Source organism: Tinamus guttatus, unplaced genomic scaffold (genome assembly GCF_059628265.1).
Source record: "Tinamus guttatus ecotype Peru unplaced genomic scaffold, ASM5962826v1 Tinamus_guttatus_pri_ptg000546l, whole genome shotgun sequence".
Taxonomy (NCBI): domain Eukaryota; kingdom Metazoa; phylum Chordata; class Aves; order Tinamiformes; family Tinamidae; genus Tinamus; species Tinamus guttatus.
Window position 1 is genome coordinate 1,927,172 of NW_028289080.1, and position 13,896 is coordinate 1,941,067.

The 13,896-nt window shown below is 63.7% G+C and overlaps 1 protein-coding gene across 1 annotated transcript; it reads right to left on the bottom strand.

Annotated features, from left to right (window-relative positions):
- Positions 1-211: 211 nt before the first annotated feature.
- Positions 212-12,880, bottom strand: PITPNM1 (phosphatidylinositol transfer protein membrane associated 1). The gene is made up of 23 exons (XM_088534301.1): positions 12,729-12,880; positions 11,706-11,920; positions 11,455-11,576; positions 8,747-8,968; positions 8,187-8,501; positions 7,853-7,948; positions 7,540-7,647; positions 7,341-7,402; positions 6,996-7,240; positions 6,588-6,777; positions 6,258-6,365; positions 5,938-6,095; positions 5,419-5,597; positions 4,663-4,833; positions 4,174-4,323; positions 3,831-3,979; positions 3,648-3,758; positions 3,174-3,290; positions 2,758-2,906; positions 2,407-2,556; positions 1,197-1,380; positions 624-752; positions 212-504 (listed from the first exon to the last, which is right to left on the bottom strand). Exons 1-23 carry the CDS (start codon positions 12,804-12,806, stop codon positions 250-252), a joined length of 3,663 nt encoding a protein of 1,220 aa, XP_088390427.1. The 5' UTR covers positions 12,807-12,880; the 3' UTR covers positions 212-249.
- Positions 12,881-13,896: the final 1,016 nt, after the last annotated feature.

A 13,896-nucleotide genomic window follows, 5' to 3' on the forward strand; every position in this document is an offset into this window, starting at 1 on the left:
GACACGGGGGACAGGATGGGGAGGCTGGGGAGAGGTAGCAGGCAAGGGGGGCAGCAGACAGGACCCAGGGAAGCTCGGCGGCGTGAAGCACTGTCCTCCAAGGCCCTGGGAGGCCCAGGGCCTCCCTCTCCATGGCACAGGCTCCGGGCCTGCCATGGGACATGGTGCCGGCTCACGGAGCGGGCGCTCCGGGCTGGGAAATCGAGGCCGTGGCTATCTCGCGGCAGCAGAACGGGGGCTGCCCCCCGCTCACTCCTCGCTCTCCAGCTTGAGGCTGACGCTGCGGGGCTTGGATCGAGGAAGGCCCGGCGGTGCCGCGTCGCGCTCCGCCTGGCTCGGCCCCCGCGAGCGCAGCAGCTGGCTCTGCTTGCGCAGGAAGTCGACGGGCGCCGGGCAGCCGTAGGTGCTTTTGCCCAGCGTGGGCCGGGGCGGCCCTTTGGGGGAGTGGGCCAGGGACGCTGCCTCGAGCTGGGCCAGGTGGGCGACGTAGCCTTCGGAGAGGAACTGCAGGACACGGAGAGCTTGAGGCACGGCAGCTTCTCCCCGGCCTCGCGACCCAGCGAGGACAACCCTGCTCCTGCCACCCCGATCACCATGTCACCCCGCCAGCTTCACCTCCATACCTGGCACTGGTTGTTAAACTTCTTCACAGCCCGGCCCACAATGTAGATGTGCGCTGGGGAAAGGCCCAGGGAGCTATAGACAGAGATGTCCTTGGTGGAGCCGTAGCCAGCGACGATGGTGATCTCTGCCTGGCCACGGACAGGAAGAACCGCATCAGGGTACGGACTGGCCCTTTCCCCCACGTCCAACGATTCCCAGGGCAGAGACACCATGGATGTCCTGGATCCTGGCTGCCTTGGGCTGGAGCCCAGGGCAAAGCATAGGGACCGAGACTCCCTCATCCGCAGTTACAGTCCTGAGCGTTGCCCCTTCTCACTCTCCACAATGCCACAAACCTCCACATCCCAACCCCAGGGCAATAATGGCAACACCAGGCTCTGCCATAACAACCAGGCCCAGCTTCCAGCACCATGACACAGCTCCTCCACGCTCAATCCCAGGGATGGAGAAGGGGACCACAGCATAGCCCCATTCCCCACCACCATCGCTACAGGCCCCAAGCCACCTCAGCAAGACCTCTGCTCCCATCCTGCCTGAGTCTCCAGCCTCGAGCAGCCGGCGCTGGGGCCCACCTCACTCCGCAAGCTCTGTAGGAAAGCTGCCTTCTGGCGCAGCGGGTCGTGGGTGAGACCGTCGCAGAAGGAGACGGCGCCGTGGGGGAAGTTGTGCTGGGAGAGCCAGGCCACCACGCGGTGCTTCTGCATGTCGGGGCGGCCCGTCACGTAAATGATCATGTAGCCGGAGTCCTGCCAGTGCCTGGGGGAGGGAAGAGGTGTCAGTGCACGAGGGAGGCTCAGAGGGCCTCCACACCTGGCGCAAAGAGCAGGGCCACAGGACAGGCGGCAGGACGGGGTTTGCGGGGCACATAGCTGCGGGGACGCAGCAAGCACAGACGGGACCCAGCCAAAGGAGGCACCAGGGCAGAGCTAGGAGCTAAGCACAGCCTAGTGGGGGACAACAGGCAAAGTGCCACCTCGGTGGGGCCAGGCAGAGATGGCTGCGGTCACCAGGATGCAAAGACTACAGGGGAATACGACTGTTGAGTACCCCCACTTTACCAGAAACGTGCCACAAACCCCCTGCTAAACCACTAACATCAAGGTGTTTCCTAGGGGAAAGGGGAAGTTGCCACTTACAGAGCAGCCGGAAGGGCAGGAAGAGGCCCGAAGAGGAGAGGGCAGACTCCAGCTCTCAAGAAGCCCCCAGAGCTTCCCCCATGCATTAAATCCTGCCCTGTGCTTGCCCAAAGGCCATGCTTATTCCTCTGGCAGGGATTTCAGCAATGCCAGACACACAGCAGAGCTGCATCGTATCACAACAGGCTTCCATGGTTAAAACCAACCATCGGCAGAGTGCCACCAGGAAGAGTTCAGAGCATCTTTCCCAGGAAAACTGCCTCCTGAGCCTGCTGCCAGGACATGCTAAGCAGGCCCAGCATTGCAGCGGGCACAGCCGAAGCAGCTCCCTCCTCCCAAAATCTCATCTCCAGCCCAGCCTTGGGAGAGCACCTGGAGCCCAGCTGCAGAGCAGCCAGATCCCCAGCTGCAGCTGGACACTGCCAGGCTCCAGGGAAAGGGGGGAATGTTTTTCTGCAAGAAATTGCCAGCAGAGGAAGGGCTCTAGGCTCCAGGCAAGGCCTTTGCAGGGAGCAAAAGGTACCTCCAGCTCTCCCAGGGGACAGAAGGCTGCTCTGATGTCCCCGCTACCCTGATCTCATGAACAGGCCATGACAGGAGTCACGATAGCAGATGCCGTTTGCCACCTTGGGAGAAGGGCACCTACCTTACAACATCGACAGCCCCAGCCCGCACTTTAGGGTCACTGCCCATGATGGAGACGCTGGCTGTGAAGGAGCCATCGATGCTGAACACGACTGACTCAGTGCCCCGGGCCACCACGGTCAGATACGCCTCCGCGTAGCTATGATCGCCCCTGGCACAGGAGAGCGGAGAGCATTAGGGTCCAACAGCCCAGCACCCGCAGAGCTGCAGGGACCCTGCCACCCTGCAGCACCCCACACACTTGCCCTCCAACAGGGCTCCCTCCCAGGAAGCTGTGAGGGTGCACACAGCGAGGACTAAGCCGAGATGCCCCTGCCCGCATCACACAGTGTCAGCCCTGGCCACCTCTCACCTCACCACCATGCGCACGGGGTATATGCCAATGGCCAAGGCCTTGTCTGGAGGGATGGTGAAGGTGAGGCGCCCGCTGCCGCTGGTCACCTCCGTGCCATAATGCAGCCACTTCCCCGACAGCGGCTGCGTCATGATGTAGATATCGACCTGGGTTGTGGGGAAAAAGAGCCAATCAAGGACTGGCCCCAGGAAGCCCATCCATCCCATCAGGTCCCAATGGCTGTTGTGTCCCCATCATACTCCACCCAACCACACATCTACAAGACACGCTGTCTCTTTCCCACCATCTCAAAGGATCCTGAAGGGTCATGCTCCTTATAATCCTTCCCTTGCTACCTCAGGCCACAGCGGACATCAGCCCTATCCTCCTAGGTCCCCAGCAGCTCCCAGTGGCCCCGTAAGCCCCAGCGATACCTTCTCCCCGGTCAGCGTCACCACGTCCAAGGGTCCGTACATGAAGCGCCCGCTGAGGACTTGGGGTTTGCCCTCGCACACGATGGTGTCGCTGGCCCGGTGATTGGCTGTCACATTCTGCAAGGACCACACAAGACTCAGCAGCCACAACAGGGCTGTTGTCACAAGACACCTTTCAGCCCAGGTGTCTGCTCTGGGAGGGACAGGATCACTCGAGCAGGGCAGGGACACAAGCACCAGCAAGGCCACCCTTTGGAAGGGACCTCGAGTTTCATCCTCCCTTACCCATCACCTTTCCCATTCCCTTCACCCTCCAGCCCAGGCAGGCAGGGACCTGGCTGTGCTGTGCCCAGGTCTGGCCAAGCACCCAGGGGCAGCTTGAGCCCCATATCTGCCCTGGGGAAGGGAAAAATCCCAAGTGGGCACAGCACAGAAAGCAGCAGCCAGGCACGTGCAGCCCCAGAGGGCACATACCCGAATCTTCACTTGGGTGCGCTTGCGTTGCCACTTCTCCCGGGGGATCGCGGGGCTGTAGATAGAGCTCTCCTCGCTCTCCGTTGGCTGCGGCCCCTCCTTCTCCATCACCTGCAGAGCGGCCTCAGCTCAGCCTCCCCGGCGCGGCCCGCAGCACCGCAGCCATCCGCACGCACGCCGTACCTGCCGCAGGATGAAGGCCACCACGTCGGAGGACTCCCAGTAGCTGGCGTGGAAGAGGTGAGGCAGCGTGATGGTGGGGAAGGCGGTCAGCGCGTCGGGGCAGTACAGCGAGTAGTCGATGCGCTTCGGGCCCCACCAGCGCTCCAGGACTGCAGGGAGAGTGGCGTAAGCTTGTATGAGTTCATCTCGGGATGGAGCCGGCCTGTACCCTGCTCCATAACCCATCCATGCTGAGCCCGGTTCCTGCTCTGCGTCACATCTCAGGACCTCTTGTCTTGCCCTGGCCCCAGCTCTTATGCCCAAGCCCATCGTGCCACAGACAACCCAGGCCAGGAGCACTTACTCTTGACAACTTCACTGGTGCTGGCAGGTGTGGGAGGCTCGCCCGTCTCGTTGCCTCTCCAGAAGCCTCCGAAACTGCTAGTGGGGGTGCTAGGGACAGCAACATCCACCTCGGCCAGGAAGAGGGTGGAGTGCGTCTGCAAGGCCTCTGCTGCAGAGCCACGGAGAGAGTGGGGTGAGGTCGAAGCACTGGGACCTGCATGGGGTCCCAAAGCCCCTTTGGGGATGCCCAGCCATGTTGTGGCTACTGCTGTGGGCACCCTTCTGCTCTGCTTCTCCCCCGACACACTCACAAGATGCATCTTGGCTTTCCCGGCATCTCTCAGGGCCCAGAAGCCGGGGAGCAGCATCAGCACCAACCTCCACAAGCCAGAGAGGCTCCGCATGCCCAAACGTGTGGAAAACCCCACTGTGACTTCAGTGTGGGGCACCCAAGGGGCCTGCGGAGGTCACCAGTCACCTCTGCCCCTTTCCAGCCACGGGCGCTCACCCAGCAGTGAGGAGGTGCCGTCTCCCAGCGGGTACTTCTGGTAGCGGGGCACACTGAGAGGCGGCACGGCGTGGAAGGCCTTGGCCAAGAGGGGCTCCAGGCGAGAGGCGCAGGGGTCGGCCGCGTGGAAGAGGTTGTAGATCTGCTCACAGGCGGGACGCAGCTGGGCCACTGGCAGCAAAGAGAAGGTGTCGGTGCTCCCGAGGCCACCCGGCCCGCGTGGCTGGTGACGAGGAGCCCCAGGGTGACAGGGGAGCCCCGGGGCACAGGCGGGAAGGAGAGGCCTGTGGCAGGCAAGGGCAAAGGAGCTCATGGTGCATTCAGGCCCTCATGAAGCACGGGGAAAGGCCAGGCCTGGGGGAAAGGCTAAGCCTAGAGGAAAGTCCCTCCATCAGCCCTGGAGAGGCTGCATCCAGCTGTGTGCTGGGAGAGCCAAGCCCCAGACACTAGCCGAGGCTCTTTGGCCCGACCAAGGAACACGTCCCACAGCCTGGGCCACAAGGCTAGGCTTAGGTCAGCCCAGGACAGGGGATGCTCAGGTACATGCAAACATCGAGGGCGGCACAGAGAGGGCTTGGCCTGAAGAGGTGCAAACCCAAGCAAGGTTGCGTGGGGAGGCCCCAGGGGAGCATGACCCGTTTCTCAGCAGGCACAAGGGGTCGAGTCCAGCCTTGCGACCCCAGCGACAGGGGATGACAGAGCAGGGAGGGTCCAGGGGCTGCGCCACGAGGCCTCACAGCTCACGGGGTTCCTCACCATCCAGAGCAGGCATGACGGTCTTGCGCAGCGCTAGCACCAGCCCCAGTGGAGAGCCAAAGAGGAAGAAGCCGGATACCTTAAAGTCGAGACGGGCGCTGGTGCCCTCAGCCCCATCCAGCGCCGAGCTACCGCCTCGTGGTGCCTCCGCCTCCGGCGGGGGCTCGCTGGCCTGCAGGCTGGGGAACGGAGCAGGGTGACACGGGGCCTTCCTGGCCACAGCGACTCCTGCTCCCACCCACCTAGGAGCCACCGTGCTGCCGGCCAGGCAAAGCCGCCGGGTCCTGGCAGCAGGAGAGCTCCAAATCGCACCCATGCAAAGCCCCTTCCCACCCTGGATCCCCCAGGAGGCTGCCAAGGGCAAATTTCCCAGTCACCCCCGACATAAGACACAAAATATGTCACAAAAATGTGTCTCCTTCCAAAAGGGCCACAAGCACGTGCCCCGTCCACCCGTGGTGGCACATCTGGTGCTTCCCCGCTGCACCCCAGCCCTCGCAGCGCTCACGGTGCTCTCACCTGCCCAAGGAGCTGTGGTGCTGGTTGTCCCCAGGCTCCCGGCAGGGCAGCTGCGCCCCCGGCTCGGGACTGACCTGGGCCGATCCTCCTGTTCCATCTGTCCCTTCGGCCAGCGGGTCTCTCCCACTGCACAGCTCAGGAGAGACGGGCTCCGTGCTCTGGAAGAGGAAAGGCAATGAGCGCCTGGCTACAGAGGCACCCATAGGTGCAAACCCCTTTCCCGCCCTCCCCGCGCTCCCAAACGCATCAGGATGCAGGCAGGAGGACACAGGCTCTACCAGGGAGCCAGGTATGGCGCCCAGGGCATCACGGGCACTCACGAGGCTGCCCCGGCGGCTGCTGCTCCGGCTGCCCCCCGAACCCGCTCGGCTTTGGCACAGCGCATCGAAGCCCAGGATGCCTCCCACGCAGTCACCGATCAGCACCACCTGCAGGACAGTCCAGACCCATGCCGAGGAGCAGGGGGGAAGAGAGCCTCCAAGCCCCCAACCCCTCTGCCCTTTGGACACTGGAAAAAAACACTCGGACTCAGAGCCAGGCTCCAGCAACAGATGCCTGGGAAGGAGCAGCATTTTCCCCAAATCCTCCCCCAGCCTCCAGCGACTTGCAGATGAAGCACCCATTTGGCCAGAACCTCTGGCACCTCTCACCTGGCCACAGAAGCCGGTGCCCTCGCCGGAGTGCAGGAAGGCACCGTAGGCCTGGTTGGCCCGGGTGATGACAGTGCCCACCGCGTGCTGGTAGCTCCCCGAGGACGTGGCCAGGAGCGGGAGGGCTGCCAGCGGGATGTGGTCCTGGCTGCTGGACAGGCTGTCCCTGTCATGGCTGTACGGGCTGAGCCTGAGGGACACGGGAGAGAGTAAGCTGGGCTGCCCCTGCCCCGTCGTACTTCCCTTCGCACCCATGGGTGCTGCACCAGGAGGAGGAGACTCCTCTCTCCACAGCCGTCCCCTTCCCAATCGCCATTTGCCCTTTTGCCAGGGAAAACGGCGTCCTCACCTGCCCATAGCAGAGAGGTCACCCCAAGCACAGCCCCCCACGCCTCCAGCCGGGCTTACTTGGAGACGAGAGCGTAGGCAGCAGCACAGATGGGCGGGCAGGGCACCAGGCGCAGCGCCACGTGCCCCAGAGCCTCCGGGAAGTGGACACGGGTGACGGCATCGAAAGTGGCAGCCAGCGTCTGCACGTCGGCCTGCTTGGAGCCCGGCTCGCCCACCCCCTGGTCCAGGATGTTCCCGCTGTGGAGGATGAGGAAAAGCACGTGGATCCGACACGCCTGCGCCGTGCTGTCCGCCGAGCCACCCTGTGGGAAGGAGAGCGCTGCCACCAGCCCCGTGGGGGCATCCATGCCACGGAGGGCACGGCTGCGTTTCCCCGTCCCAGGGGGCAGGGAGGGCACCCACCTCCGGCAAGCCGGGCCCCGCTAGTCCTTCGCCATCAGCCTTGGCACCGCCGGCTCCATCCCCTGCAAAGACAGGCCTGGCATGAGCCTACGTGGCATTTCTAAAGAAGGATCCGGCTGCTGTCCTGGGACATGCGTGCCAGGCCTCGGCGGTGCCTTCACCCCCCATCACATGGGGCTCACAGCTGCCCCAGGCTCACCCAGCACTTCGTCCAGCTCCACCGGCCGCTCCAGCGTGTCCAGGAAGTCGTTTGAGCTCCACTTGGTCATCTCCTTCGCAAAGACCTCGTCGCTGTCGGACAGGTCCTCTGCGGTAGCAAGGACAGCGCCGTCAGCAGGAGCACCCACACCTTTCTCCGGCCATGAGATCCCATCCTGGAATCCTTGCCGGGAGCGTCAGATTCCAGCCCGCCCAGAGCACAGGCAAAGGGCCTGCAGCAAGAACTCCGTCTCCACCCGTGCCCAGGGGTCTCGACCACCAAAACCACACACGTCCCAACGTGTCTGCTGTACCGTGGGCGTCGAAGAACTCCTCCTCGGAGCTGTTCTCGGAGTCGCGGGCGATGTTCTGCATGCGCCACTCGGACAGGCTCTGAGGAGACACCCCCCCTGCCCCACATAAGGCGTCAGGGCCCAGCGCTCCCTTCGCAGAATCACTCTGCTCTGTGGGACCTACACATCCTGCTGCCCCAAGCCCCGCAGCAGCTCTTGTGCCCAGAACCATCCACTGGGAGGTCCAGGTTGGAAAAACAGGTTCCCCTCCGGGCTACAGCACCCCCTCCTGAGGGGATCCCATCTTCTAGACCCCACGTCACAGAGAATCCCTCTTCCCAGCCAGGCCTCTCACCTCCATGCTGGGAAGAGTAGGATGACCGGGAAGACGTGGACCACTGCTTGGCAAAGGTATCATCGGGGGAGGCATCGGATGCCCCCTGGGGCTCAGCGCTGTCCTGCCCATTGGCATCGCCCAGCTCCAGGTGGCCCTCGGCGCTGGCGCCGGCAGCGGGGGCCTCCTCGGCCTCGCTGCACTTGGCCATCTTCTGTGCCAGCATGCGGGCCGTCTCCTCCTCCAGCTGCCGGATGTCCTCCATGGTGAGCTCCGTCCACTCGTCCTGCCAGCACCAGGCCTGGCGGTGCGCCCGCAGCATCACCTTGCGCAGGCCTGCAACACGAGGTGAGCGAGGCCCGGCCCACGCCGTGCACCCTGCCGCCTGGGGATGCTCCTGGGCCTCCTAAAGCGCCTCCTAAAGCGCCTCCCGGGCCCTCCCAGCTGCCCATCTCATCCACACGTCCCACCCCGCGTACGGTTCCCAGGGGAGGCCCCACGGCCGCTGGACACCGGGCACAGCCCCGCGGTGCCGATGCCCGCGGCGCCGCGAGAGGCAGGCGGGGAGGCGCCGCGCTCACCTACATCGTGGATGAACTGCTCGATTTTGGACTGCATGCCCCAGTAGCGGAACTCCACCTTGCAGAGCTTGTAGGCACACATGAGGGGCCCACCGGCAGCCGCCTCCAGCCAGTCATCGCCCAGCGGGCCCCGGCCCGTCTTGGCAGAGCGGTACAGCTTGGGGTCCTCCTCGGCCTTGTACTCGCCGGGCGAGATGGGGTCGCGCACGATGTCGATGGTGTCTGCAGGGCAGAGAGCGGCACTGAGCCCTGCGCTCGCAGAGGCAGCAGCTCCCAACGGCCCCACGGCTCAGGCAGAGCAAAGGAGAGGCAGAGAAGTGGGTGGAAAAGGAGGGGAGAGGCAAAGAGTTGGGCCCTGGAAGAGCAAGACCCACCTGCCTCAGCTGGATTAGCTCTCTCTAGCGCCAGGAGAGGCTGGGAAGCCCCAGTACAGAGCTTGGGACAAAAACCCGCCTCTTGCTCCAGGAGGAGCAGAAGCAGCTCCGAAGGGTGGGATGTGATGGCCCCACAGCTGCAAGAACCTTGTCGGAGAGCTCAGTGTTGTCACCCCTAACATGGCCAGCACCCCAGAGGGGAGCCCGCACAGGGAAACTCACCCCCCTGCAGCCAGGGCCACATTAGCAGAAAGACTCTGCTCCAGTAACAGCCATAGGGGAAAAAAAAAATCAAGAAGAGACTTTAGAAAGCCATGGGGCTGCTGGGTGAGAAATAATGCATAAGCCGTGGTTCCGCAAGCAATCCGGACAGGAATAGCCAATCCTGACTCCTTAGGCCCTGAAACCACTTCAAAACGCATTTCAGCACCAGGGCAGGACACGCACAGGTAGGTCAGCCCCAAGGACGCAGCTTGGGGCAGGGTCCACGCCGGGCCCCGGGCAGCACAACCTGAACCAACAGCAGGGACACGCACACGACCCAGCTGCATCCGAGCCTGCGTTGCCAGCGTTAGCGCCTGAGAACAGCAGCAACTCACAGCACGCGCCACAGTCGCCAGCCTGCCCTAAGGGACAGCCCTGGTCCTTGCTGGAGGGACGTGCTGGGTCACAGGCTCCTCCAGAGCAACCTGCCTGGCAGATTAAGCAGGCCGGGCTGCTGCAGGCTGGAATTACAGTGGAAGCGGCTGCAAAAGCCACAAAAAGCAACAGCACATGGACGGCGGCAAAGGAATCACGGTGCAGCAGGAGGCAGGGAAGCTCCGAGGTGACCAAGAAGTACTCAGGCTCGTGCATTACCCCACTGTGCTGTTATCCACACAGCGACTCGCAGGTCTATTGATTCGCACTGCCATGGGACAAGAAATAATCTGTGAGGAGGCAGCTGTGCATCTTACGGGGGAAAAGGAGGCCAGTTTGGACCCTGGAGCCTAAATCTCGGCATTTACTCTGCCTTCAGCCACCCTCTGAAAGGCAACACGGGTCGCCAGGGATTTAAATCCGAGGCACCACAGGACACCGGGGCGAGAGCACAAGCCAGCAAAGAAAATTCCAACCGGGATCGGCTGGCGCAACGGGACACAATCCCAGCTCACTGAAGAGAAGCCTCCAGTGGCAGCAGCCGAGATGCAGCCAGGCCCTGCAAAAATCTCACAACAAAAGAGGCCAGAAGAGAAGCCAGAGCAAAGCGGTCGGGGGCACGGGGAATGCACGCTGTTGGGGTTGGCTCGTGCTCAGTCACAGCCCGATGCCTGCGGGATTCATCCCCCCTCTCCGACTGTAGACACCAACGCGCAAGCCGGACATCCCCACATCCCTCCCAAGCCAATGAAAGAAATAGGTCAGATGAATCATTTCCTCCGAGTGCCTATTTTAAGGCCTCCATTTTAAGAGGCGGCGCATTGCGCTGCACTCCGGCGCCTAAACCAGCGAGCTTGCTGCACCCAGGAAGGGAGCTGGCAAGCGCCGAAACTTCCCTGCGGCTGCTGAATCCCACCCGAGCGCCCGGGCTCTCCCATCAGAATCCCCCTTGGGTCCTTCCAGGAAGGACTGGAGCAACCTGGATGAAAGTGCTGTGGGAAAGCAGGGGAGTGAGGAGCAGGGTGGAGGGAAAGGTGGTTCCATCTCTCCTCCGGAGCTTTTCATCCTTTTTCTGGCCCTGTTTGGAAGGAGGGGACTCATTTCCAACTCCCTCTTTTCCAATAAGTTCTGGCCTCTCCCTAAATCGCCTCCAAGAGCCCTCGGGGGGTTCCCACACACACCTGCTCTTCTTGGAAGGGGCCTCAGGAAGGCAAAACTGCACCAGGGAGGAAGGGACAGAATAAGGAAAGAAGAGGGAGCAGCTCCCCTGCCAACACCAAAGTGCTAGAACCCGGCACGGGCAAAGCTGGGAATCAAAGACAAAGGAAGCAAGCAGCAAAACCACCCTCCACAACATTTTTAATGCAGAATCAGTCTCCTCCATCGAGCTCTCAGCAAGGAGCTCGGGGCGCACATGCCCCCAGCAGCCACGGGAAGCCGGCCCCAAACTCGAGAGCCGAAGCCCGACCCGTTGAAGGCAGGAGCCACCACGGGGCTGCTCCGTGGGAAGCTGCCCGCTGAACCCCACACATCCCGTCCCGCCCGGCCGTGGGAACGCCGCCGGGCAGGGCTCCGCTCCACTCCTCCACCTCGGATTAGCTCCTCCTCAGCGCCCCGAGTGAGGCTTGTGGCGGATCCCTGGCCCCACAGCTTCCTCCTCGCCAACCTCTCTGCCCCGAGGCCGGCGGCACGTACCCAGAATCCGCTGCCTCTTCTCGGCCGCGCTCAGGTTGAAGACGTTCGTCTGCTGGCCGCAGTCGGGCCGGTAGTAAGTCTCAATCTCGATGGAGAACTTCTCCACGAAGGGGCAGGTGTATCTACGGGAGGCGCCGGCATGGGGGCGAGTTGAACACGGGGGAACTGAGCCTGAAGTCCCCCCCTGCCCCGAGGTCCCTCCGGGACCACGTCGGGAATCGGGACGAGGCCGCGTCCCGCCGGGAGCCCACCTGGTGCGGGTGTAGGGGTAGGCATTCCAGGACTCCTCCTCCACCTGCAGCGCGGCCTTGGGCAGCAGCGCCCGGAACCAGCTGGGGATGTGGGAGCCCACGTGGTAGATCTTGTGCGTGTACTGCCCGCTGCCCCCCGGGCCGTCGCTGTAGGGCCGGTTGGCCAGGATCTCAACGCCGCTGCCTTCTCCGCTCGACTCCTCCCGGCTCTTCTTCTGTGGGGGACAGAGGTCGGCTGAGCTGCGCCCCACAGCAGCGCAGACCCCCCTTCCAGAGCCTCGCCGCCCCTCACGGGTCCCCACAGCCGCCCGGCCCCCCTGGGTCCCTGTTCAGCCAGACCTCAAGCAGCTGCACCCGGTGCAGCCCCCAAATCCCAGCACCCTTTCCAAAGTCCCCACTCTCAGCTCCATTTCTCTGGGTCCATCACATGTTTCAAACTACCCCATGGCTCTGTGCTATGCCCCATAGCCCTATCCTCCCCCCTCCACACACACAGCTCCATGCGTGGCCTCATGTCCCCATGTCCTCACACTCGCCAGCCCTGCACACTCCCCACGGCCCCCTGGACCCCCCAGCCCTACACCTCCCTCAGTTCAGCCCCACAGCCCCATGCCCTGCACTCCCCAGCTCCAGGCTCAGCCCACAGCCCCATGTCCCTCCAGCCCCATAGCCCCTTGCACCCTCCAGTTCCTTGCTCAGCCCTCCAGCCCCGTGTCCCCCTAGCCCCACGCCCTGCACCCCTCAGCTCCTTGCGCAGCCTCACTGCCCCAAGATCAGCCCCACATTCCCATGCCCCTCTGCAGCCCCCAGCCTCCTGCTCAGATTCACTGCCCCCCTGCTCAGCCCCACAGCCCCATGCCCTGCACCCCCCACCTCCAGGCTCAGCTCCATGTCCCCCTGCACCCAACAGCTCCAGGCTCGGCCCCGTGGCCCCCTGCACTCCCCAGCTCCAGGCTCGGCCCCACACGGCGCCCCACAGCGGCCCTGCGCACCCCCACGGCGCCAAGCCGCGGCCGACCCCACCTGGATCATGTAGAGCTGGGCCACCTGGTACTCCTCGAGGCTCATGGGCAGCAGGATGTGGTACTCCTTGATGAGCATGGCGGCGGCGGCGGGGGGCAGCGCCTGCGGGCGGCGCCGCCGTCAGACCCCGGCCCGGCCCGGCCCGGCCCGGCCCCGCCGCCGCCGCGGCCCCGCCCCGCTCCCATGGCAACGCGCCCCCTCCGGCCCGGCGCGCCTCGGCTCCGCTCGGCCCCGCTCGGCCCCGCTCGGCCCCGCTCGGCTCCGCTCGGCCCCCTCCCGCTGCCCCTCCGCGTCAGGCGCCAACGGCCCCCGGCGCCGCGCCGGACCTGCGCCCCCTGCGCGGCCTGTGACATCACAGCCCGTCCCCACGGAGACGGCTGTGACGTCAGGAGGTGTGGGGGGGGGCGTGACATCAAAACGGGGAAGCGCCGAGCGCCGCCTCGGCCCGGCCCGGGGTGCCCCGGCCCCGCACCCGTCCTGTGAAATATAGTAACAGGATGGAATAAAATAGAAAAATAACATAGGATACAAAAATAAAATATAAACATAAGGTATAAACATAAAATAAAACAAAATTAAATTAAATTAAATAAAACAAACCTGAGCCTGGCACACCCAGACTCAGGCCCAACTGGGTCTGAAGCGAGGAGGGATCCCCTCCTTGCTTGCCCTGCTGGCCACTGTCTTCCTAAAGCAGCCCAGGATGCTGCTGGTCCATGGCCACCCTGGTGTCCCCTGTGTCCTTCTCCGCAGAGCGGCTCCCCAGCCCATCCTGGTGGCTCTGCCCATCTCTCCAGGTCCCCCTGAAGAGGCCACCCATCCCTAATGAGGACGCTAAGGAGCACTGGACCCAGCATAGTCCTCAGGGACACACAGCTCACGGCTGGCCTCCCGCCGGACTTTGCGCCACCCTCTGGGCCTAGAGGATCAGCCAGGTTTCGATCTGCCTCAGTATCCGTTTGTTCAGGCCATACTTCCTCATTTTGTCTCACGGGATGGTGCCAAAAGACTCACCAAAAAATCAAGACCCGCAGAAACCACCGCTCCCCCCTCAGCCACCAAGCCCACCATCTCGTCACAGAAGCCACCATCTCATCGCAGAAGCCACCACCTCAGCCTAGAAGCCCACTGCCTCATCACAGGAGGCCACTAGGCTGTTCAGGCACAA